At 35.9% G+C, this 27274-nt stretch overlaps 1 protein-coding gene across 1 annotated transcript in view; it reads right to left on the bottom strand.

Moving 5' to 3' along the window:
- Window positions 1-27274, bottom strand: part of VAMP7 (vesicle associated membrane protein 7) — a 64151-nt gene that overhangs the window by 13013 nt on the left and 23864 nt on the right. The window contains exons 3-6 of the mRNA XM_006218867.4: window positions 23944-24001; window positions 21819-21956; window positions 12929-13019; window positions 2822-2889 (exon numbers count right to left, since the gene is read on the bottom strand). Of these exons, the coding sequence (XP_006218929.1) occupies window positions 2822-2889; window positions 12929-13019; window positions 21819-21956; window positions 23944-24001 (355 nt within the window). The remainder of the gene's footprint in view (window positions 1-2821; window positions 2890-12928; window positions 13020-21818; window positions 21957-23943; window positions 24002-27274) is intronic.

Below are 27274 nucleotides of genomic sequence, written 5' to 3'. Positions count from 1 at the left end.
AGAGGTAACAATTCCCAACTTGTTTGATGGGGCCAGCATATCCCTGATACCAAAGCCCAAAAAGAAAAAGAAATTACAGATCAACATCCCTCATGAACACACATAATTCCTGAATAAATCAACAGCAAATCCAATAAGGTGTTATATAAAAAGGATAATGTATCATGACCTTGCAAGAATGCAAGGTTGGTTTAACATTCAAAAAGAAATGTTAACTTAGTAAGTTATATTCAGTCATATTAAATGAATAAAGGAGAAAAACCATATAATCCTCAGTAGACAGAAAAAATATTTGATAAAATTCATGAATAAAACTCTCAAGTGAGGAACTGAAGGGATTTCTTCTAGCTGATAAAGGGTATGTATAAAAAAATCTAGGGCTAATATCATAATTGTGAAAATACTGAATTTTTCCCTATAAGATGTGCTACATACAAGAATGTCCACTGTCATGACTTTCCTTTACTATCGTGCACGTTCTAGACGGTGCAATAAGACAAAGAAAAGAAGTAAAATGGAAGAATCTACAAAAAAGCTAGTAGAACTAACAAGTGAATTTTGCAACATTTCAGGATACAAACCAGGTCAATATACAAAAGTCAACTTCATTTCTATACATTACCAGTAAAAATTGGAAAATTAAATTTAAAATTTATCACAGAACACAAAAGTATGGAATTCTCAAGAATGAATTTCACAAAGTATGTACAAGACCTTTACACCAAAACTGAAAAATACTGGTGAGATAAATGAAAGAAATCCTAGGCAAAAGCACAGATATGCCAAGTTTATGGATAGGAAGACTCAATGCTGTCAAGATTACCAATTCTCCCCAAATTGATCTATAGATTAAATGCAATCACAATCAAATATATAAGTTTTTTTTTTCAGGATGGAAAATAACAAGTTTATTCTGGAACACAAATGAAAATGCAAAGGACTTAAAATGGTAAAGACAATCCTGGAGAAGAACATGGTTGGAGGACTTTGGGAATTCTATAAAGCTATAGTAATCAGTACAGGGTGGTACTGACATAAAGGCACACAAACAGATTAATGGAACACAATAGAGAATACAGAATTAAACCCCACAGGGGAGAATGGATAAACAAATTGTGGTGGGTAGATTTATACAATAGAATATGTAGTACAAAACAATAAAAAAGAATAAATTATTACTACATCCAACAACATGAATGAATCTCATAGACATAATACTGAGTGAAAGAGGCCAGACATGAAAGAATATATAACATATGAGTCCATTTTTCTACACATTTTAAGAACAAGTAACATTATCTAGAGTGATGTAAGTTAGAGAAATTACCTCTGTTGGGGATTATTAACTGGAAGGGGCATAAGGGAGCTTTCAGAGGTGTTGACAGTGTTTTATATCTTGATCTGGGTGGTGGTTACATGGGTATAGAAATATGTAGAAAATAACACTTGTACTAGCAAGTACACTTGCTGCACTTTATTGTACTTATGTTATTCTTCCATAAAAGAGACATCAGTTAGTTAATTAGCAGTGTTTGTTATTCTGGGTCATGTAGTCAACAAGAAGACTTTTATTTGGAAAGTGAAGACTATACTAGTATTGGTCAAACACAGACCATTCCAACTAAATAGGGTTATCTTCAGGGATTAAGAATAACTAAGAGATGGACTGGAAGTTCCAAAGAAATTGTCAGAAGATCTAGAATGAGACACATATTTTCCCTCTTCTTCCTCAAGCAATGTGTTACCAAGTGAGCTATTACAGAACCCCATTGTTTGACTTCCTGTATGGTGCCACCCTTCCTCCAATTTCCATATACTTTGGTGGAAAAACTATTATCCTCCTAAGACCTACTGTTATTAGATGTCCCTGTAAAACTAACAATAACAATAAACATTTAAATAGCTCTTACTATGTATCAGACATTGTGACACCGTGTTAGGCACTTTGCATGCACTGTACACTTTAACCCTCAAAACACTATGAAGAAGATATATCTCCATTTTACAGATGATGATGATGATGACTGAGGCATAGAGAGGTTAAGTAACCTGCCTAAGGTCACACAACTAGTGGCAGAGAAAGGATTCAATCCCAGGCAACCTGATTCTAGAGCTTGTACTCCAACCACTAAAATCTAGCTGTCAGTAAGAATGAACATGATCACTCAATGATCTGTTTCAAGGTGTAAACTTCTACTCTTCATGTAAATTCTTAATTGTGTAGACCCAAATTGTAACTGATCTCTGCCCACCTTCTATTCAATGTCTGTCTATCATCTTTCCTCAAAACCTTTATCCACTAACCAGATGGAAAATACAAAGACACGTGTAACTGTAGGATAAATAGGTTACAGGGACACATCCATCATTATCGATCTCTGCCTCTTGCTTGATACAAAGAAAGCTAAAGCTGTCATGGTAAGCAAGAAAGTGACTGAATTGTTTGGGTTTTAGGATTCATAATGGGTCACAACTGGCGTGCACATTTGTTTTTTGCTTTACAAAGTGTACAGAGAACAGACTGGTATATGCAGCTAAGTCTAAATTATACAGGTATCGATCCAAAGCTTTAAAAAATTGTTTCTTTATGTTGAATATGTTTTCCAAATTAAAGCTTCCTTAATGGTTATTAATGGGTTGTGGTTTTTTTCTATGTCTCATTTTTATCCTCATTATCATAATGTAATAACTTAATGAGGGTTAGAAGGGAAAAAAAACCCTACTAAAGTATTGGATTTAAGATGTTTCTCTATTATATTAACCATCAACCACAGCTTCTCAACTTTACATCCTGAAAAATATTATCATATCCCATACTTACCGAATCCACGAGATTCTCTGTTTTATCTATCAATAATTCCAATCTTTCGCCTCGCTGAGCTACCAGATCTGAAAATGTTGGAAAAACAGAAAATATCATGTTTATATTACAAATCTGCTGTTTTGTCTTTAAGCCAAATGTGAATTTAATTACAGCTGGTATTCTTGACAACTCATATTTACTACAGAAACAGTTATAACTTTAAGTGATAAATGATCGTAAAGCTTATCAACTAAAGTAGGCTCTTCTGTGAAGGGCCAGATACTAAATATTTTAGGCTGGGCCAAATGGTCTTGGCTGCAATTAATCAACTCTGTCAGATATAAATAATATGTAAATGAACGGGCATGACTGTTTTCCAATGAAACTTAATGCAGAAAAACAGGCCAGATTTGATCCAAGGGCTGTAGTTTGCAAATTCCTAAATTAAGGATATGATCTGAGAGTAAAAACAACAAAAAAAAAGAACCATCAAAATGAATGAGAGTTGGACATTTTCAGAACTGCAGTGTGGGGAGCTCCAAAGATCCTTTCTCCAACAAAACTGCCATAACTGGTAACAATTATAAAAACAAACAAAAGCCATTCAAAGTCTCTGAAAACTGTGAGTGTCCTAAGGGCATACAGCAAATAGAGAAACATTTATACAAGAAAATCAATGAATTATCAATAACAACAGTGAGAGTCTATGGCATATGAGGCACGACCTGCCCCATCCTTCAGCTCAGTGATGTAGAAGCTCTGCTTCTGGCAAGTAAAGCCTGGGAGCTCTCTTTCCCCTCAAAGGCTATGCTCTCTCCCTAGGAGGGGCAAGTAGTCAGCATTTCTCCTCCTTCTTCACTCCATACTCAGGCTATGAGGCAGAAGCTCTTTTCCAGCATGGCACGGCTGATAGTTATGAGGCTCCCTTCCTCTACCTAGTGCCATACATAGAGAAGAAGCTCTACCCCAGATGGCAGGCCAAGAACACTGGGCCCTGAGGGCCTCTTCCCTGACTTAACTCATAGAGTAGAGGTTCCACAATGTGAGAGGAAAGCCAAGACCAGGGTTATCTAGCACTCCAATGGTACAGCAAGGGTGCCACTCAAAGAGAAGGAGTCCACTGCCCCGATCTACAGTACCAGAGCAGTGACTCATACATTGTTCCCAGTGGGAGAGGCAGTCCTTAAGAACAGAGAGTTTTCCCTAAGAGGACAGACTTCATTTGGGGCAGAGAATGGGGAAGTTCAAGCCTAAGGGTGCTGTCAAAAACAAAGACTTTGGAGGTAAGCAATTATAATGAAGCTGGTAGCTTCACGAGACTAACAAGTTAAACCATGGGGCAGCTAGAAGTTTAACAGAGAGTACCTGGGGAAGAGACAGCTAAGAAGAACCCTCCCAAGGTCAGCACAAGCATCTAAGACTGGCCTCAAAGATAAAGGAACCCAAGTCTAATTAGATCAGACTGCAGGAATTTATGTCTGGGAAATTGTCAGAAAAAAAAATAATAGAGCAATTAGCCTGCAATTAGTGGAGGTTAACAGCTGGATGAGATACCAACAGAGGCAAGCTTAATAGGGAGATCAGGGAAAAAACACTCAAAGAGAGCTGTGTCATTCCAGGGTGACTCTGTATGTCCAAGGCTGTTCCCTCTCAGACGTGACATCAGCGGCTATACCCTGTGGGAGAAACACACTTCAAAGAAAAAGTCCAGCCCAGTCACTAAACAAATAAAGAAGCAAACAACAAACCCTAGGGGTTGGGAACCAGTACCCAGAATTGCTATAATACATTACTTAAAATGTCCAATTTTCCAAAATATTATGACATGTTAAAAGAAACAGGAAAGTGTGATCCATACACAAGAAGAGCAGAAATTATAAACTTACTTGGGGGAGGGGGAGCTCAGCTCTTGGACTCAACAATGGAATGAAATTAGAAATCAATAACAGAAGGAAAACTTATGGGATGAAGTAAAAGCAGTGGATAGAAGGAAATTTATAGCAGCAAACACCTATATTAAAGAGAAGAAGGATGTTACAGACAGAATTGAGTTCCCACAAATCATATATTGAAGTCCTAACCCCTAATGTGATAGTATTTGGATGGGATCTTTGGAAGATCATTATGTTGAGATGAGGCCATGAAGGCTTATGATGGGATTAGTGCCCTTATAAAAAGAGACACCAGAGAACACAGTGATAAGGCACAATCTGCAAGCTGGGAAGAGATTTTGCACCAGAACCCAATCATGCAGACACCCTGATCTTGGACTTCCAGCCTCTAGAACCATGAGAAAATAAATTTCTGTTGTTTAAGCCACCCAGTCTATGGTAATCCTTTATAGGATGACTAAGACAAAAGATCTCAAATTAATAACTTAAATTTCCACCTCAAGGAACTGGGAAAAGAAAAGTAAACTAAATCAAAAGCTAAGAGAAGTAAATAATAAAGATTAGAGCAGAAAAAATATAGATTAGAAACACAATAGAGAAAATCAATAAAACCAAAAGTAGGTTTGAAACGATACACAAAATTGACAAGTCTTTGTATAAACAGACAAAAAAGAGATTCAAATTACTAAAATAATCACTACTGAGTTCCCAGAAATGAAAGGGATTCTAAGAGAATACTGTAAACAAGAGTATGTCAATACATTAGATAAACTAAATGAAATGGATAAATTCCTAGAAAGACACAAACCACAAAAAGAAATTCAAGAAGAAATGGGAGTAACTGAATAGAGCTACAACAAACAAAAAGATTAAGTCGGTAATTTTTAAACTTTGCACAAAGAAAAGCCCAGGCCCAGATGGCTTCAAAGGTGAATTCTGCCAAACATTACAAGAATACCAGTTTTTCGAAAATTTTTCTAAAAATAGAAAAGGAGGGAACATTCTCAAGTTATCCTATGAGGTCAGTATTACCCTGGTATCAAAACCAAAGATATCACAAGAAAACAACAGATCAATATCTCTTATGAATATAGACACAAAAAACCTTCAATAAAGTACTAGTAGAATGAATCCAGCAATATATAAAAAGGAATTTACACCATGATGAAGAGGCATTTCAGAAATGCAAGCTTAATTTAATATCCAAAAATCAATTACTGTAATATACTGTATTAATAAAGGAGAAAAACAATATGATCATATCAATAGATGCAAAAAAAGCACTTCACAAAATCCAACACCTTTTCATGATAACTCAACAAAAAAGAAATAGAAGAGAAGCTCCTGAACCATCTATGAAAAAACAGCTAACATCATACATAATTGTGAAAGTTTCCCTAAGATCAGGAATAAGACAAGGATGTCCATTCTTGCCACTCTTATTCAACTGTACTAGAGGTTCCAGCCAGGCCAATTAGGCATGAGAAAGACATGAAAGGTATTCAGATTGGAAAGGGAAAATTAAATCTGTGTTTTCAGATGGCATGATCCAGTACATAGAAAATCATAAGGAACTATTAAAACTAATAAATGAGTTCAACAAGGTTATACAATACAAGATCAATATACAAAAATCAATTATATTTCTATACATTAGCAGTGAACAATCAAAAAATAAAAGAAAAATTCCATTTACAATAGCATCAGAAAAAAACCACTTGGGAACAAGGCAAGAAAGATGTTAGAAAAGAGATGCTATTAAAAAGAAATTATTCTGACACATCAAAAGCGGTAAAGAAGATTTTAATCAAGACTACTGCAATAGGGGTCAAGACTATTGCAATAGGGGAGAGAGACTGAGCTCAGCTGTGATTATAACAAGGACAAGTTAGGTGATGTCAGCATTATAGTGGCATTAGACAGTCCTCCTTTTGGTCTCCCTTTTTAAACAACTAATTAGGCATCCATCTACAAACAAAAGTACCTCTGTTGGAGTTGTGGGATCCAACACCATATGCTAAGGGACCTGAGAGGAGTTTCATCCACCTGTGCATAAGTAATAGGCAGACAGACCTTCCTATGAGCTGTGGAATCAGCAGGACTGGTAAACATGCCCCAATTCCTCTTGGCTACAGTTGGGGAAAACCTAAAGAATGCTGACTTGGGCAGACACCCAAGGACAAGAGAGATTTTGTGAAACTTCAGCTTTGCTAAGGGGAGATTCCAGCATGCCACTGGAGCAAAACAAAACAAAACAAAACGAATTGGAGGCAAGACTTCCATGACTGGGGGAAAGGGGAAGGAAAGAGATCAGGAAAGAGGCAGGTAAGAATATCAAACAACATTAAAGGGATGTAGTTCCTGATGACTGGGTTCAGGAATTCACAGAAAGTCAATCCAATAGCTTCTGGGAGACCCTTAACCAATAATCCTCTCATCAGTCCTGCAGTGACCCCCAAATGCCCAGTGTGCAAAACCCACACCTCTCCCCACTCTCTGGCCAGTTACTTTTATGTGCTTATGACTTTGGTGGCAAGAGTGAGCTACAGAAAAAGGAGTGCTCTCAGACCAGAGTCTATGGGCGAGGAAGAAACCATAAAATTGAGCTGTAGTGCTATTTTCTGGAAAACAAAAAAGAGATTTCCAGCCTGGTGAGCTCTAAGACCAGAGAAGACGTAAATGCTTAATAATTCTGCCACAAGAGGGAGCAAGAAAGCAAGAATCATGGAGCAGGTTAGAGAAAATCCTAGATATAACAGGACCAATGAACTGTGTTCCCCACCTGCAGGCAACTAGTAGAGATTTAAGGGTTTGCTACTTCATATGTGAAAGCAGCAATGCAAAGCTCCAAGGAATATGAAGAATCAAGGAACCATATCATCACCAAAAGACAACAATCACGCACCAATAACCAAGATCAAAGACATGAAATTTTGTGACCTAACTGATAAAGAATTCAAAATAGTAGTTTTAGGGAAATCAAAAGAGCAACAAGAAAACACAGAAAGACGTTCTAACGAAATCAGGAAAACAGTACATGAACAAAATCTGAAATTTATCAAAGAAACAGAAATCAGTAGAAAATAGCAATGAAACTAAGAGATGATTTTCTAAAGATCAACAAAACTGACAAATCTTTGGATAGATGAAGAAAAAAAGAAAGAAGACCCAAATAAATAAGATATGAAATGAAAGAGACATTACAACTGATATCTGAGATATACAAAGGATCAAAGGAAACTACTACAATTATATGCCAACAAACTGGATAACCTAGAAGAAATGGATTTATTCCTAGAAACATACAACCTACCAAGACTGATTCAGAAAGAAATAGAAACTGAACATTCCAATAATGAATAAGAAGAATGAATCAGTAATAAAAAGCCTCCCAACACAGAAAAGCCCGGTACCAGATGGCTTCACTGGTGAATTCTATCAAGCATTTAAAGAAAAATTAATGCCAATTCATCTCAAACTCTTCCAAAAAACTGAAGAGGAGGGAATACTTCTAAACTCATTTTATGAGGTCAGCATTACTCTGATACCAAAGACAGATAAAGATACTATAAGAAAACTAAACCAATATTTTTGATGAATACAGGTGCAAAAATTATAAAAAAAATAGCAAATCAAATTCAACAACACATCAAAACAATCATACACTACGACCAAATGGGATTTATCCCTGAGATGCAAGAATAGCTCAGAATACACACATCAATACAGGTGATATATCATATTAAGAGAATGAAAGATACTTATGATCATCTCAATAGACGCAGAAAAAAAAATTGACAAAATACAGCATCACGTCATGACAAAAACCCTCAACAAATTGAATATTGAAGGAAGTTACGTCAACACAATAAAGGCCATATATGTCAGACCAATAGCTCGACATCATACTCAATGGTGAAACATTGAAGGCTTTTCCTCTAAGATCAGGAGCAAGACAAGGGTGCCCACTCTCCCCACTGTTATTCACAAAGTATTAGAAATCTTAGCTAGAGCAATCAGGTAAGACAAAGAAGTAAAAGGCATCCATATTGGAAAGGAAGTAAAACTGCCATTATTTACAGATTATATATTATATATAGAAAATCTTAAAGATCCAACAAAAAACTGTTAAACTAATCAATGAATTCAGTAGAGTTGCAGGATATAAAATCAACATACAGAAATCAGTTGCTTGTATATAATAACAACAAAATATTTTCAAAAAGTAATAAAACTATCCCAATCACAATATCATCAAAAATATTAAAATGTTTAGGAATAAATTTAACTAAGGAAGTGAAAGATCTGTGTGACAAAAACGATATGACTTTGATAAAAGAAATTGAAGGAAATACACACAAATGGAAATACATCCTGTGTTCATGAATCAAAAGAATTAATATTGTTAAAATGTTCATACTACCCAAAGCCATCTATAGATTCAATGCAATCTCTATCAAAATTCCAAAGGCATTTTTCACAGAAATGGAAAAAACAATCCTAAAATGTGTATGGAACCACAAAAAGACCCCAAAGAGCCAAAGCAATCCTGAGAAAGAAGAACAAAATCAGAGGTCTTACACTTCCTGATCCTGAACTATACTATAAAGGTATAGTAATTGAAACAGTATGGCACTGGCATTATAAGATACACGAATCAATGGAACAAAATAGAGAGCCCATTAATAACCCTGCATATACAGCCAACTAAGATTTGTCAAGGGAGTCAAGATTGCTCAAAGGGGAAACAATGGTCTTTTCAACAAATGGTGTTGGGAAAACTGGATAACCACAAGTAAAAAATTGAAATTGGATCCCTATAAACAGTACTCAAAAAATTAACTTGAAATGGATTAAATACTTAAATGTAAGACTTGAAATCAATAAACACCTATAAGAAAATATAGGGAAGAAAGTTCTTGACACTGGTCTTTGCAATGATATTTAGGATTGACACCAAAAGCACAAACAAAAAAAAATAAAAATCAACAAGTTGGACTACATCAAACTAAAAAGCTTCTGCACAGGAAAAGAAACAATCAACAAAATAAAAAGGCAACCTATAGAATGGGAGAAAATATTTACAAACCATGTATTGGATAAGGGGTTAATATCCAAAATATATAAAGAATTCATATATCTCAACAACAACAACAACAACAAAAACCCAATCTGATTGAAAAATGGGCAGAGGAACTCAACAGAATTTTTCCAAAGAAGACATATACAAATGGCCAACAGGTACATGAAAAGATGCTCAACATCACTAATCATCAGAAACATGCAAATAAAAACCACAATGAAATATCAACCTCATACCTGTTGAATGGTTGTCATTAAGAAGACAAGAGATAAGTGTTGGCAAGCACATGAGGAAAAGGGAACCATTATGCACTGCTGGTAGGAATGTAAATTGGTTCAATCACTATGAAAAACAATATGGAGGTTCCTCAAAAAATTAAAAATACAACTACCATATGATCTAGCAATTCTATTTCTGGGTATATATCCAAAGGGAATGAAAGCAGGATATTGAAAGGGCAGCTGTACATCCATTTTTATTGCACCATTATTCACAACAGCCAAGATATGGAAATAAGCTAAGCGTTTGTCCATGGATGAATGGATAAAGAAGATGTGGTGTATACACATAATGGATTATTACTGAGCCATGAGAAAGATGGAAATCCTGCTGTCTGCAACAACATGGATGGATCTTGAGGGCACCATGCTTAGTGAGATAAGCCAGACAAAGAAAGACAAATATTGTATGATATTATTAAGATGTGGAATCTAAAAATGTGAAACTTGTAGAACCAGAGTAGAATGGTGGTTACCAGGGGCTAGAGGTGGAAGAATAGGGGAGACGTAGAGAAAGGGTGCAAACTTGGAACTAGAAGATTAATAAGCTCTGGACATCTAGTGCACAGCACACTGATTATAGTCAACATTACTGTAGTATATACTTCAAAACTGCTAAAGCAGTTTTATATAACTCCATTTATATGAAATGCCCAGAACAGGCAAATCTATACAGACAGAAAGGAGAGTAATTGTTCTTAGGTCTGGAGGCTGAGGGGAAAAGAGGAGTGACTGTAAATGGGTACCAGATTTGTTTTGGGGATAGTGAAAATGTTCTAAAATTGTGGTGATGGTCACACAATCTGTGGATATAGTAAAAACATTGGGTTATATAGTTTAAATGAGTGAACTGTATGGTATGTGGATTATATCACAATAAAGCTGTTAAAAATGAATGGGAGATAATTAGAAATGTCTTTGCTACATTTTTAATTTGCTGTTTCTGTAATTCTAAAAATAAGTCATTTTAAAGGAGTTGATTAAAAAGGTTCATTTTCTGAGGACTTTATGCATTTGCAATAGAAAATATTGTAGCAATTGGCTATTTCCACTTTTGGGCAAAATACATATACTTAGTGATAAAAAAAAGAGAGAAAAGAAGTATTAGTTCTTTAATAGGTTCTGTAGTCTACATCTAGACATATAATTAAAACTAAAATCAATGAAAGAAAATCACCTCAAATAACCAAGAGATATACATATTAAGAAATGCAAAAATGTTTCTGTCTTTTGATTATTAATCTCATTCCTGAAAATTAATCTCAATAAGAAAAACATAATAGGCATAAAAACATTTATAACAGTACTGTTACGGTAACACAAACCTCTAAATCAGTGCTACCTAAGAGTGCTTGCTACTGCTCAACTAAGTCTTCAAGTACACTGTTCAGTCCAATTGACATTTTCATAGCAAGATGTTCTCAATGAAGGACACATAGCACTGACTTACATTCTGGAGCAAGATCCTTATCTGGCTGTAAAACAGCATTGAGCAATATTGCTCTAAAGAACCAAAATGTCCATAATAAGAACATAATTGGCAACCCTGTGATATAACTCAAAGAAATATTATTTGAGCATAAAGCAGACTAATAATAGGTAACAATCATTCAGCTCTTACTATGTGCCAGGCACTGTATAAAGTGTTTTATATACATTACTTCTTTTATCCCGGTAACCTTAAGTTCTAGTATCTCCTTTTTGCAGATTAAGAAATAAAGGTCACAGAGGTTAGAGGACTGATCAAGGCCCAACAGCAGGTAGGACGTGAAATCAAGAGTCAAACTCAGGCAAGTATGACTCCAAATCCTGATCACTGTATTATACTGCCTCCAGAAAACTAAAGGATGATTTTAACCATATATATATGTGAATAAAAAACAGAAAGAAAATGGAGATGAATCTTTAGGATGGTGAGACAAAAAGTAAATTTTTAAAAATGCCTTTTCATTATTTGCAGCTGTCCTAATAAAAATACAAAAGTAATTCAAATAGTAAATTCAAAATTATAAGGAAATGAACATTTATGAAATGACAATGTCTGAATCAAATATCATAAAGCAATTATATACTCATTTTTGTTCAATTTTATAAAAGAATTTGTTGTCTGCAAGACATTCTTCTTAGAAGACACATTTAAGAGTGGTACTAAAACTTGAGTATGCATTGGAATCCTCTGAAGGGCTTGTGAAAACAGATTGCTGGGATCTACTTCAAGAGTTTCTGATTCAACAGGCTTGGGGTGGGGCCTGAAAGTCTGCATTTATAACGAGTTTCCAGGGGATGCTGATGCTGCCGGCCCAGGGACTATACTATGAGAACCTGTGCTTTTAAAAAATTAGCATCATCCTAAATCTAAATACCATTGGTATAATCAATTAAAAATAAACTTGATGAATTTCTTGAATTACTTTAATGTGCTAAGTAGGTTCTTGACAAAGCACAGGCCGATGGAATTTATGTCATAGTTCATACTCTTAAAGAATACAACAGTCTTTTGGTCCAATTCTTTATCTCAGTCAAGAGCTACAAACTTTTTAAGGAAGTCAAATATTTATACTTTATCTATACTGATAATATCAGTTATCTGGGTACTTTCAGTCAAAACTGACTAAATTATTTTAAATTGCTGAACTGTTTAAGGGTCTCGGAAATTAGTCTTGCTAAGCAAACTAACTTAGAATGAAAAACAGTCATAAGTGCTAAAACCATTTATACAGCAGGCAGTATTATAGATAAGTAATATCCATATCTCAGCTTCCAATAGTAAGAATAAGTGCTGTATCAGCCTCTCTAGAATAATTTGATCCTCAATTAAGTAATGTATTATAATTTTTGCCTGCATGCATGCAGACTATGCCATAAAACATACCTATGTTTCTGACCATGATTCCTTTCAGTTCATCCACTTGGGCTTGAGTCTCCATCACTCTATCTAGGCCCTTATTCTCGGAGTGATGCTTCTATAAAAAAAAATACGATTTAACTTATGATACCCAGACATTATCTACAATATGAAAACAAAAAGAGGAATGCCACTGAGGAATGCCATAAAATTGTCTCTATTGACACAAAAGATAGATGTCACTTCATTCAAAAATTGTTACCAGACCTAGGGAAAAATATAGGCAAGCATAAAAATTGCTACCATATGAAATGTGTTTTAGTAAAAAAAAAAATCACCTTATTTTAAATAAAGCTAAAAATATGCCAAATATACATCTGAGATTCTTGGGGCAGAAGGAGGGAGTTATATAATCTGTGCTCAGACAAGGAAGAAAGGAGAATAGACTGTAGTTGGGGCAGGTGGAACAGGGCAGGGAAACAGCATTCTAAATTGTTCCATATTTCTTGGATATGATAAGGCAGGTGTTGGCCCAGCTTCTGAGCACCTGTTCTATCTGTTAGGATCAGAGTATATGTCCTATTTTCACTGGCTTCTTATAGGATCTAGAAGTGTAAGGCACTGATGATAGTATATATTTTGGAAGTATCATCCATAGCAAACAATTATGGACTGCTTAATACACAATATTCTAGTCACTTCACTGTGCTAAATGCTTCAAATAGGGGTATTCTTTAATCCATGCAAAAATTCTATGATGAAGATGCTATCGTTATTATCTCTATTTATAGGTAAGGATCCTGGCACAGATTTGTTAGGAGGTTCACACAAAGATCTGGCACTAAAGACAAACTAGCTAAGTTGAAAGTTTTGCTGCCAGCTGAGCCTATTTATCTTTTTTCCCTTGTGATGAGAATTCTTAGGATTTACTCTCTTAACAACTTTCATATATAACTGAAAGCATTGTTAATTATATTTATCATATAGTACATTACATGCTTAGTTCTTATTTATCTTATAATTGTAAGATGGACTGCCTTCATCTAATTTCCCCTCTGCACATTCCCTGCCTCTGGTAACCTCAAATCTGCTCTCTTTTTCTATGAGTTTGCTTTTGAAGTATAATTGACCTACAACACTATGTGAGGTCCTGTTACACAACATAGTGATTTGATATATCTATACATTTAAAAATGATAACAATGAAAAGTTTAGTTAGGTCAAAATAGGTATTACATAGTTATGACTATATTCCCCACATTATACATTTCAAAACTGTGACTCATTTATATTGCAACTAGAAGAATGTATCTTTAATTTCCTTCATCTGTTTCTTTCCTCCCCCACCCCATCCCCTCTAGCAATCACCTATTTGTTCTCTGTATCTATAACTCTGTTAACGTTTTCTTGTATTTGTTCAATTGTTTTGTTTTTTAGATTCCACATATAAGTGAAATCACACAGTAATTATCTTTTTCTGTCTTGACTTATTTCACTTAACATGATACCCTCTAGATCCATCAATGTTGCTGCAAATGACAAGATTTCACTCTTTTTGGCTGAGTAATATTCCACATATACATGCATGTTTGTGTGTGTGTGTATCTTTATCCATTCATCTATTGATGGGCATTTAGGTTCCTTCCATGTCTTGGCTATTGTAAATAATGCTGCAATGAACATTGCAGTGCATGTATCTTTTCTAATTAGAGATTTCATTTCCTTTGGATAAATACTCAGAAGTGGAATTGCTGGATTATATGGTAGTTCTGTTTTTAATTTCTGGAGGAATCTCCATACTGTCTTCCACAGTGGCTACACCAATTTACATTCCTATCAACACTGCACGAGGGTTTCCTTTCTTCCACATCCTTGCCAACACTTGTTATTTGTTGTCTTTTTGATAACACCCATTCTGACAAGTGTGAGGTGATACCTTACTGTGGTTTTCATTTGCATTTCCCTGATGATCAATGATGTTGAGCATCTTTTCATGTGCCTGTTGGCTAGTTGTATGTCTTCTTTGGAAAGATGTCTATTCAGGTCCTCTGTTCACTTTTTAGTCAGTTTGGTTTTTTAATGTTGAAGTTGTTATCACTTATTTGTACATTTTGGATATTAACCCTTTATCAGCTATATTATTTGCCAATATCTTCTCCCATTTAGTAGGCGACCTTTTCGTTTTGTTGATAGTTTCCTTTGCTGTGCAAAAGCTTTTCAGCTTGATGTAGTCCTATTCATTTTTGCTTTTGTTTCCATTGCCTGAGAAGACAGATCCAAAAAAATATTACTAAGACAGGTGTCAAAGTGCATACTGCCTATGTTTCCTTTTAGAAGTTTCATGGTTTCAAGTCTTATTTTTCAATTCATTTCGAATTTATTTTTGTACATGCTGTGAGAAAGTAGTCTAGTTTGAATCTTTTGCATGTAGTTGTCCAAGTATCCCAACACCATTTACTGAAGAGATTACCTTTTCCCCATTGGATATTCTTGCCTCCTTTGTCACAGATTAATTGACCATATGTGCCTGGGTTCATTTCTAGGCTCTCTATCCTGTTCCATGGATCTGCGTGTCTGTTTTTGTGATAGTACCATACTGTTTTGACTGTTGTAGCTTTGTCATATAGTTTGAAACCAGGGCATGTGATACCTCCAGCTTTGTTTTTCTTTCTCCAATTTGTTTTGGGTATTCTGGGTCTTCTGTATCTCCATACAAATTTTAGAATTATTTGTTCTAGTTCTGTAAAAAGATGTTATTGGTATTGTGATAGGGATTGCATTGAATCTGTAGACAGCCTTGGGTAGTATGGTCATTTTAACAATATTAGTTCTTCCAATCCATGAACATGGCTTATCTTTCCATCTGTTTGTGCCATATTCAATTTCTTTCATCAGTGTCTTATACCTCCTTAGTTTGATATATTCCTAAATATTTTATTCTTTTTGATAAATGGGACTGTACTCTTAATTTCTCTTTTTGATAGTTTGTTGTTAGTGTATAGAAATATAACATATTTCTGCATATAAATTTTGTGTTCTGCAAATTTACTGAATTTGTTTACCAGTTCTGAAAGTTTTTGGTGGTATCTTTAGGATGTTCTATATATAATATCATGTCATCGGTAAAGAGTGATAATTTTACTTCTTCCTTTTGAATTTGGATTCCTTTTCTTTCTTTTCCTTGTCTGACTGCTGTGACTAGGACTTCCAATACTATGCTGAATAAGTGGTGACAATGGGCATCCTTGTCTTGTTCTTGATCTTGGAGGGAATGCTTTCCGCTTTTCACCACTGAGTATGACATTAACTGTGGGCTTGTCATACATGGCCTTTATTATGTTGGGGTATGTTCCCTTTATTTTCATTCTGTTGAGTTTTTTTTTTATCAAAAATGGATATTGAATTCTGTCAAAAGCTTTTTTTTGCATCTACTGAAATGTAGTTTTTATTCTTCAATTTGTTAACATGGAGTATCACATTGATTTGCAGATACTGAACCATCTCTAGAATAAATCCCACTTGATAATGGTGTATAATCCTTTTAAATCTATTATTGAATTTGGTTTGTGAATATTTTGTTGAGGATTTCTGAATCTATGTTCATCAGTGATACTGGCCTGTAATTTTCTTTTTTGTGATATATCTTTGGTTTTGGTGTCAGGAAGATGTAGATATCATGGAATGAATTTGGAAGTGTTCCTTCCTCTGCAATTTTTTTTGAATAGTTTCAGAAGGATGGGTGTTAATTCTTCTCTAAATGTTTGGTGGAATTCACCTGTGAAGCCATCTGGTCCTGGATTTTTGTTTGTTGGGAGTTTTTCAATTACTGACTCAATTTCATTACTGGTAATTGGTCTGTTCATATTTTCTATTTCTTACTGGTTCAGTCTTGGGAGATTGAACATTTCTAGGAATTTGTCCATTTCTTCTAGGCTGCCCATTTTATTGGCATATGGTTGTTCATAGTAGTTTCTTATGATCCTCTGTATTTCTGTGGTATCTTTTGTAATTTCTCCTTTTTCATTTTTGATTTTAGTTATTTGAGCCTGCTCTCATTTTTTCCTGATGCCTAAAGGTTTATCAGCTTTATTTATATTTACAAAGAGCTAGCTCTTCGTTTCATTGATCTTTTCTATTGTTTCCTTAGTCTCTATTTCACTTATTTCTGTTCTGATCTTTATGATTTCTTTCCTTCTACTAACTTTGGGTTCAGTTTGTTGTTCTTTTCCTAGCTCCTTTAGGTAAAATCTTAGGTTGTTTCCTTGAGACTTTTGTTTCCTGAGATGCTTGTATTGCTATAAACATTCCACTTAGAATGGCTTTTGCTGCATCCCATAAATTTTGAATTATTTCCTATTCCCTTGTCTCTAGATGTTTTTTGATTTCCTCTGACTTCTTCAGTGATTCATTGGTTCTTTAGTAGCATATTGCTTAGCCTCCACGTGTTTGTGTTTTTTTGCAATTTTTTTCTTATAGTTGATTTCTAGTCTCATAGCATTGTGGTCAGAAAAGATGCTTGATATGATTTCAAGTTTCTTAAACTTGCTGAGGCTTATTTTGTTGCCTAGCATGTGATATACCTTGGCGAATGCTCCAGGTGCACTTGAAAATAATGTGTATTCTGCTGCTTTTGAATGGAATGTTCTATATATATATCTATTAAGTCCATTTGGAAATGTGTCATTTAGGCCAATCTTTCTTCATTGATTTTACATCTAGATGATATGTCCATTGAGGTAAGTGGAGTGTTAAAGTCCCCTACTATTATTGTGTTGCTATCAATTTCTCACTTTATGTTACTATTTGCTTTATGTACATAGGTGCTCCTATGTTGGGTACATATATACTTACAATTGTTATATCTGCTTCTTGGATTGATTCCTTTATCACTAACTCATGTCCTTGTCTCTTGTTACATTCTTTGCTTTAAAGTCTTTTTTGTCTGCTATAAGTATTGCTACCCTGGCTGTCCTCTGATTTCCAATTGCATGGAATACCTTTTCAGCTATTCTGACTTTTGATTGAAACATTTAGTTCATTTACATTTAATTATTGATAGGTATGTACCTATTGCCATTTTGTTAAATGTTTTCCAATTTTTTTGTACTTCTTTTGCTCTCTTCCCTTGTGATGTGATGAGTATCTTTAGTGCTAATGTTTGAATTTCTTACCTTTTTTGTGTGTATGTATGTAATATAGATTTTTGGTTTGTGGTTACCATAAGATTTATATGTAGCAATCTATATATACACATGTGATTATTTTAAGTTGCTGGTCTCTTGAGTTCAAATGCATTTTAACAAATCTGTATTTTTACTGCTCCTCCCATGCTTACTATTTTGATGTATTTTATATCTTTTTGTTTTGTGTATCCCTTAAGTATCTTTTATTGTGGATATAGGTGATTTTACTTCTTTTTCTTTTAACCTTCCTACTGTCTCTATACGTTTATTTACTACCTTTACTGTATATTTGTCTTTACCAGTGATATTTTTCCTTTCATAATTTCCATATTTCTTGTGCCCTTTTCTTTTTTGCTTGGAGAACTCCCTTTAATACTTCTTGTAAAGGTGGTTTCATGGTGCTGAACTCTTTTAGTTTTTGATAGTAAAACTTTCAACCTCTCCATCAAATCTGAATGAAAGCTTTTCCTGGTATTGGTGGTTGTCGGTTTTTCCCTTTTATCACTTTAAATACATAGTGCCACTCCCTTCTGGCTTGTAGGTTACTGATAATAACTCAGTTGATAGCCTTATGGGAATTCCCTAGTATATAACTTTTTACTTTTCCCTAGTTGCTTTTAATATACCCTCTTTAATTTTTGCCATTTAAATTTATGTGTCTTGGTGTGGTCCTCTTTGGGTTGATCCTGTTTGGGACTCTGTGTGCTTCCCTTACCTGGGCGCTTTTTTCTTTTCCCTAATTAGGGAAGTTTTTAGCTATTACGTTTTCAAATTTGTTCTCTGCCCCTTTCTTTCTCTCTTCCCCTGGGATCCCTATCATGTGAATGTTAGTAATGCTTAATGTTGTCAAAGAGGTCTCTTAAATTGTTCTCATTTCTTTTTATTCTTTTTCTTTTTTTTTCCCATTCAGTTTCAGTGATTTCCACTACTCTGTCTTCCAGCTTGCTGATCCATTCCTCTGTATCACCCAATCCATTGCTGATTCCTTCTAGTGTATTTTTTATTTCAACTATTTTATTCTTTATCTCCGTTTGGTTGTCTTTATACTTTCTAACTCTGTTAAAAATTCTAACTTCTCACTTTGCTCATCCAATCACCTCCCAGGTTCTTTGATCCCTTTACCATCTTTACTACCCTGAACTCTTTATTGGGTAGATTGTTTATCTCCACCTCATGTAGTTCATCTGGGATTTTATCTTGTTCCTTTGTTTGGAACATGTTCCTCTGTCTTTTCATTTTGCCTTATTTAGAGTTTTTATTTCTATGTATTTGTTAAGTTGGTTACATTTTCCAACCTTGATGAAGTAGCCTTTTCTAAGAGACATCCTAAGTGCCCCAGCAGCACACTTCCCTCTGGTAACCAGAGCTATATGCTCTAGGGGTACCTCCTACATAGGCTGTGGCTGGCTGATTACTGTGAACAGGCCGGTAGGCAGGGCTGGCCCCTGGTCTGCTTGGTTGCCAGACCCTGCCTTGTGTGCAGGCTGCCATATGCTGGTGGGTAGGGTTGGGTCACAAGGCAGCTGTCTATAGAGACCCATGGGGTCCTCTGGCTGCAGAGCCTTTGGGATTTCAGAGTTGGTGTTGGCCCACTGGTGGGTAGAACTGTCTTCTGACATGGCTGGCTATGGAGTCTGGGGTGTCCTGAAGCTGGTGTTGGCCCACTGGTCCCAGGGCAGATCCCAGGGCAGGTGGCTGAGGGGCCCATGGTATCCCAGAGCTGGGGTTGGCCTGCTAGTAGGCAGGGTCAGTGTCTAGGGGGTCATAGGGCTGATGTTTGCCCACTGGTGGTTAAGACCCACTGGTTTACAGAGCCAGGTCAGGGGATCTCTGGATGGAGGGCTTGGGTATCTGAAGCTGGCTGTGGCCTGCTGTTCTGTGGAGCTGAGGCCCAGAAGATGCAGCTACTGCTGGCTCATGGTGGGCAGGAGTCCCAGGGTCTCTAGCTGCAGGGCCGTGGGGGTGCCAAATTTGGTATGTTGGCCTGCTGATGAGTGGGGCCGGGGCCCAGGGGGGTCCTGGGGCTGGTGTCTGCCCACTGGTGGGAAAAGCTGGGTTCCAGTGTTTCTGGCTGCAGGCACACTGGTGTGTGGGACCAGGTCCTGGGTCCTCTGGTAGGAAGGGCCAGGACTTAGGATGGCTTTTGGTTCTAGGGCTCTTAAGGCAGCCAGCCTGCTAGTGGGTGGGGCTCTGCACCTGCCCAGCCAAGTTGCATGGCTTAAGGCATCCCAGTACTGGTGCAGACAGGTTGGTGGGTGGGGACAGGTACTGGCACTAATATGCTAGAGGGAAGATTCCAAAATGGTGCTTGCCAGTACCAGTGTCCTCATGGTCGAACGAGCTTCCAAAAATGGCCATCACCAGTGTCTATGTCCCTAGGGTGAGCTGCAGTGGCCTCCTGCCTCTCAGGAAGGCTCTCCAAGATCAGAAATTTAAATATTTAAAGAATTTCATCCCCACAGGATGCATGTTTAGAAGTGTGGTACTCAGAAAGTGTATTAAGAAGAACACTTATAGAAGTGAAAGTATTCAATTACAGTAAGTCTTATTTTCCTCATTCACAACACCATCACAGATAAAACTCATATCCTTGCACACAACTAGTTTCAAGATAAAAGGTAAGCATTTTTTAAAGATCTCAATATCATTAGTCATCAGGGAAATGCAAATTAAAACCACAATTAGATATCATTGCACACCCACTAAGATGAGTAAAATTAAAAAGACAGACTGTAACAACTGTTGGTAAGGATACAGAAACACTGAAACTGCTAGTGAGAATATAAATGGTACAACCACTTTGAAAAAAAATTTGATGATTCATTATAAAATTAAACATCATTCATCATATGACCCATCAGTTCCATTCCTAAGTATTTACCAAAGAGAAATAAAAATACATGTCTGCACGAAGACTTGTTTATGGATGTTCATAACAGTTTTGTTTATGATAGATGAAACTGGAAGCAATTCAAATATCCAGAAACAGGTGAACGGGTAAACAAATTAAGATATATACATACAATACTACTCAGCAAAAAAGGAAACTAATGATTTACACAATATAGATATGTATCAAAAACCTCATACTGTGCAAACAAGGAAGACACAAAAGAGTATGTAATGTATGATTTCATTTATAGGAAATTCTAGAAGAGACAAAACTAATTTATGGTGACAGAAAATAGAGCAGTGATTGTTTCAGGCAGAGTGTGGGGGAGAGAACTGACTGCAAAGGGACATAAGGAATCTTTACGGTCATGGAGATGTTTTATACCTTGAAAAGGTGGTATTTCACTGGTGTATACATATGTAAAACTTCACTGAGCTGACAAATATTCATACAGATGAACAGACTTTCAAATGACTAATTTGAGCTGTTCAAAAATTAAATTTGCCTCGTGGGAGGGTAGCAGGTTAATGTATAGGTTAAGAAGCCATTTGGTAAGTTGAATGGATTTATGCATTAAATGGGTAGTTGAAGTAGATGATCTTTAATGTCCTTCCCAACCGTGAGATACTCTCAGCATCATTGTTAGAGAATATCACCAATTATTAGCTTTCCATCCTAAAATGGCCCCTTCATATAGTTTTTATTGGGGAAGTTTTATTGTGCTGGCATATAATAACATAATCAGAAAAATATATTGCAGGCCAGGGTCCCCTAAATTTATGGTGCTTTAAAGTAATAGAGAAGATATGAATCAAATAATATATCCTGGGAAAGATCTTACCAGCTGTGCAGCCAAGACACTTGAGAACTCACTATTCATGGCATATGGGAGTGCTGTCTGTGCTCTTGAACCATACGTAGTCTGGAACCTCTTCTTTATCTCATTCAGAAAATTAAAGGCTCGAGAACGTTCAAAATCCTGAAAGGAGACCAACACAGAGCTCACATTAGAATGCAAACAAAGATGATATGGATAATTAACAACAATCATAAGAACAGCTAACATTTACTGAGCAATGATTCTATGAGAAGGAACTGACCTCATGTTACAAATACGGAAGTAGAGGTTCTAAAAAGGTAACTAACTTGCCAAAGGTGAAACAATTAGTACATGAAAGAGCTGAGAGTCGAATCCAAATATGTTTGATTACTGCCAACTAACATAACAGTACCTAGGTTAGCTTCTTGAAAGCACGAATTGGGTTTTACTCCATCCATATCTTTCACAGGATCTATTAGAAAGCCCAGCACAAGAAGATGCTTAATAAATCCATTGTAATAGTACAGTCTTTCACATGCAAAGATAATACTATTGACATAAACTCTGAATTGATTTTTTTCAATAGTGGTGGTCCATTTGAAGAGATCAAGGGATGTACTCAGTCAAAAAGCATGTGTGTATGTGTATAATATGTATAATATGTATGATTTAATCATAGCTCAAGACATGTAAGACTCAAATCTGATCACCCCAAATTTAGTGATATTTCTCACCTACTCCAAGTCCTTTCACATCAGTCATTTCAGATATAGCTGAATTTTAAAAATAATTTTAGAAAATACTGTGAAAATCAAGGAATAAAAATCATTGTGATAATCATTGTGGTTGATACTCATCTCCATTTCACTCAAGATGATCAGTCTAAGCCAAAGGTTCTTGAACTAGGGTCAATGGTTCCAATTCAAGGGGCCCATGTACTTGGACAGAAAAAAAAAACTGATCACTATTTTCATCAATCTTTAACTTACAATTTCAATTGTGAATACAGTAACAAACTAGACTAGTATTAAACAGTATCTGTGACTTTGTCACCAAGTGAAGTCTTTTTTCATCCACCATCAGTCTCAGAATCTCTCAAAATATTTATACTCATCACCACTTCAAGATTATTTTTAATTATTAGATCCATGACTAGATCTTGTTATTTAATGAATTAATAAAGAAGCAAATACATTACTATACCAATATTTAAAATATTTTGAATACTGTAGTTCAATATAATTGGCTTTGTTCATAATCATATGTTTTATTTCACACATTTAAAAAAATTCTAGGAGGGGCTGATGAGTTGTTAGGAGTCTGTTAGACAATAAAGGTTAAGAACCCTGACCTATGGCAATCATGCCAATTCCATGCCTCTCGTCAGTGATCAATTTAGAAATAAGCACACAGCCTAGTCCTAGCTAATATGGCATGAAAGGAAGTCCACTCTGAAAACAGGGGGAGGGGAAGGTGTACTTCTAGGAAGTTTCCTCATTCCTACAATAAGAAACTTGAGAAGACATAATCCTTCTTCTTTGGACATGAATAAATAAGCATGTGGCTCCACACAACCATAAGGGGAATGTGTCCAGGAAGAAGCCAACATGAGGACTGTAGAGGAGAGAAAGGACCCTGATGACATTGTTAAGTTATTGACCATTTTGCATCTAATACTTATAAATACTAAAAAACAACCTACGAACGTGAACTATGGGTTTACAAAACTGATCATAATCTATTGTGATTTTGTATTCCCAAAGTCAGTATACATTAAAAAAATTCACTATTGATTGGAGGAGTGAAATAATCTATATAATAATTAAGATAAATAAATTTTGAGAGGATCTGATACCAAAGGATCATAATTATGAACATCAAGTCTCACTACACAATAGAATAAATGTAGAAGTTTCAAGAGGTTAAGCTAAAACTCTGCAAAACCAAGATGATTTGCATATACTCAGATATCACCTTTTCTTGTGATTTGCTGGTCTATATGATAAATGCAAAGTATAGAAAAAGATATCCAGCTACAAATAGTTATATTCACATCACATTTACCCACCATAGGTACAGATAATTAACAACTGATTCTATTAATATTACACATAGTTAAATAGCAGCATGTCTTCAAGTTACTTACATCATCAGTGATACAAAGATATACAATCCTGTCTTGGCAGATGTAATGAAACAAATAACTGTAGAATAAAAGATATAAAACTTACTGTGGTTATGAGCAATATCTCTTTCATGTCTATCTTTTATCTAGGTATACGAAAATTTAATACTGCCAATGTTACCAGATTATTTACAGATACTGTCTATTCTCCCTCTCCCCTGTTTCTTTCAAGTCAAACCGACAGAAATAAATAAGAAATTAAAAGAAGATCTCTAGCCTAGCTATGTAGTGTAATGTTATGTACATTACCCATTAAAATGATATCTGAAAAAGCATAATTGGACTCTAAAGGTTTAAACAAGAGATGACATTTGAGGGACAGGTAATTAAGATTAATCCCCAAATGGGCCATACAGTCTTCCTTGTCTTCTCCTAAGATCTCAAATAAAACACTCTTTCTATCAAATACATAACAATAATATTTATTTGGTATCACTTTGAGCCAATTACTGGGCTGGATGCTGAGGATACAAATAAGCAAAACCATCAGTCACTGCCTTCACAGAGATCAAAGTGCAGGGAATTATGGAAAAGCATAGTAAGTAGGATGATTAAAGGCAGTACATGGTGCTTTGGGGACATACAGGAGACATCTAACAGAGTTTGGCAAGGGGTAACAGGGAAGACATCCTAGAGCAAGTGATATCTGAGGTGAGACCTGAAGAATGAGTAAGAGATGACAACGTAAAGAGCAAGTGAAGAGTGTTCTAAGACCAACAAGCTTAAGGGCTTAGAGATAAAAGAGCACATAACGAGTTTAAAAACTAAAATTAGTTCACTCAACTAGAGTATAGAATGTAAGGAAAAAAGAAGTTGCTTGCACAAATGAGGTAGTAAGTAAGTAACCAAGTATCAGGCTGTATAAGACTTTAAAACCTCATTACACATTATCCTAAGAACAATGAACAAGATCTTGTGGTACTTCACAGTGAAAAAAAATGTGACAATGAATATATGTATGTTCATGTATAAGTGAAAAATTGTGCTCTACACTGGAATTTGACACAACATTGTAAAATGACTATAACTCAATAAAAAATGTTAAAAAAAATAAAAATACCTAAAAAAAACAATGAACAAACATCAAAGGGTTTTAGCGTGGGGAGAGTATGATCAGATTTGCCATATACCGGGATGTTTTGGCTAGACTGTGGAGAACTGACTGAAAGGAGGACCAGACAGGAAACTACTGAAGCAGAACAAGTAAGAAACAATAAGGGAAACAAATTAAGTGTTATGAGCAATGAAGAAAAAGGGATGGAGAAGATACAGGAGAATAGAACATGACTGGCTATTGTGAGTGAGGCAAAAAGATCAACTCAATTTTGCTTCCCAGATTTCTCCCTTGGGCAAGTAGACAGACGGGTACCTGTTGAATTTTATTATTAATGTTTACAAACAGGCTTGATATGAATTACAAGGAAGTATGGAAACTCAGGCAAAATGTCTTTCTCCACATAGCTAAGTACTGCTGGAGAATAAAACTGAGGGCTCAAGTAATAAGAGATGAGGCCACAGAAGGGAGCAGGGGCAGATCTTGAAGAATCTTCCAAGTCATGTTAAGGAACTTTACCTTGAGGGCAAGGGGTATTGCTGAAGGAAAGGACATGATCAGAACTGCCTTTTTAGAAGGATTAAAGTGATAATTAAGAAAGTATTTCATTTGGGATCTGTAAAATGAGCAAAAATTTACCAGGGAGCCTAGGAGGGGAAGGACGTTCCAAGATGTAAAAGCATAAAAAAATACCAAAGTTTGAAATAACATAGATAGGTCAGGGAGTGACAAGGATTTCTACAGAGATAAGGACAGAAAGGTCAGGAATAGAAAAAATTGTGAAGGCCAAGTTTGGGCTTTATTCTAAAAGCAATGGGTTTTAAGCAAGAAAGTATAATCATTGGAATGTGAAATACAGATTTAAGGAGAGAACAACTAGAAGCAGAAAAACCAGTTAGGAGGAAGTTATTAGAAATGAGAACAGTGAAGGTCTGAACTAACACTATGACAAGTGAAGATAGAGGAGACTGAAATACTTCTTGTAGGAGAATAACAAGGATTTGGCAAAGAAGTCAAATATGATTCTGAAGTTTTAGGGTTATCCAACTGAATGACTGGTGATGGTATTACAGAAGAAAGAAACAGCAAGAGGAAGGTCAGATTTGGGAGTGGGGGGATGACTGTCATACAGTAAAATGGGACTTTTTTCTTTTGGTGTACAGTAATAAAACATATTTTTGATTGGGATGATGGAACATGATTACAGAAAATAAACCAAGGCAGGTTAAAAAGAAAAAAACAACAACTCAGTGATAGAGACTTACTCCAAAGGATACCAGGTAGGGCTGCATCAGGATGTGGGTGGAAAGACATGGCAGCTGGATAATGTCGCTTTCTTGCTCTATAACCACATTTTTATTGCATTACATATTCTAGCTTCCCTTGTAGGGAAGTGTGACTAAGTTCTGACTGATAAAATGTGAGTGGAAGGTATATGCCCTACTTCCAAGTCTTGCCTCTAAAAGGGTTACATGTGCTTTCCCTGAGCATTTTCCTGGGAACTGACTGGAGACACAACAATCGTAAGCCCAGTTAAGTTTTTGAAAAAACCCTAAAACCATACTCACAAGAAATTAAGGTCATTTAACCCCAAGGCATCTTCTCAGCCCCTAAACTATACCATGAAGTAGCAGAGTAAAAAATCTGTATAGTTCCCAAAGATGACACACTTTCTGACACCCATTTTGGATTTGGTCACAGAGGATAATGCACCAGGAAGAGCCTCCTGGAGAATAAACTCAGGGAGAAAAGATGAGGAATTTCCTCCAATAAAGCATAACCATTAGCCACTCCCAGGTCAGAACAGGAGTTCCTGAAATCGCTGTGGAGTGGTTATTTGAATATTACTAGAAAGCAGTGACTTCTAAGTGTTTCTTATTCTTCCCTTTTCTAAATTGGAGTTTATGAGTTCCACTTGGTGATGTTCTTATTCGACCACTGTCTATTGGGTTGGGCTGATGAAACTGGGAGACCATATGACTTGTCTTTTAGTATATGGTCAGTGGGCCACAGGGGCCACCCCTGGGCATGATGGAGAGGACTGTGTATCACCCAGACTTTGGGCTTTGGAGCTGGACACAGTGACCAGATGAGTCTTTGGGGCCACCTCCTGCAGATAGGAGATGTGTTCTATGTTTTAGAAGAAGAGTACACACAAATATTTTGGTGTCCCAGAAGAGGAGACTGGAAGACTGCAAGTTGTCTCCTGATACCCTACAACTTTTTCCAGAGTAACAG

Source organism: Vicugna pacos, chromosome X (assembly GCF_048564905.1).
Source record: "Vicugna pacos chromosome X, VicPac4, whole genome shotgun sequence".
NCBI lineage: Eukaryota > Metazoa > Chordata > Mammalia > Artiodactyla > Camelidae > Vicugna > Vicugna pacos.
Note: the sequence above shows the minus strand (reverse complement) of the source record. Positions and strands in the feature narration are given on the sequence as shown.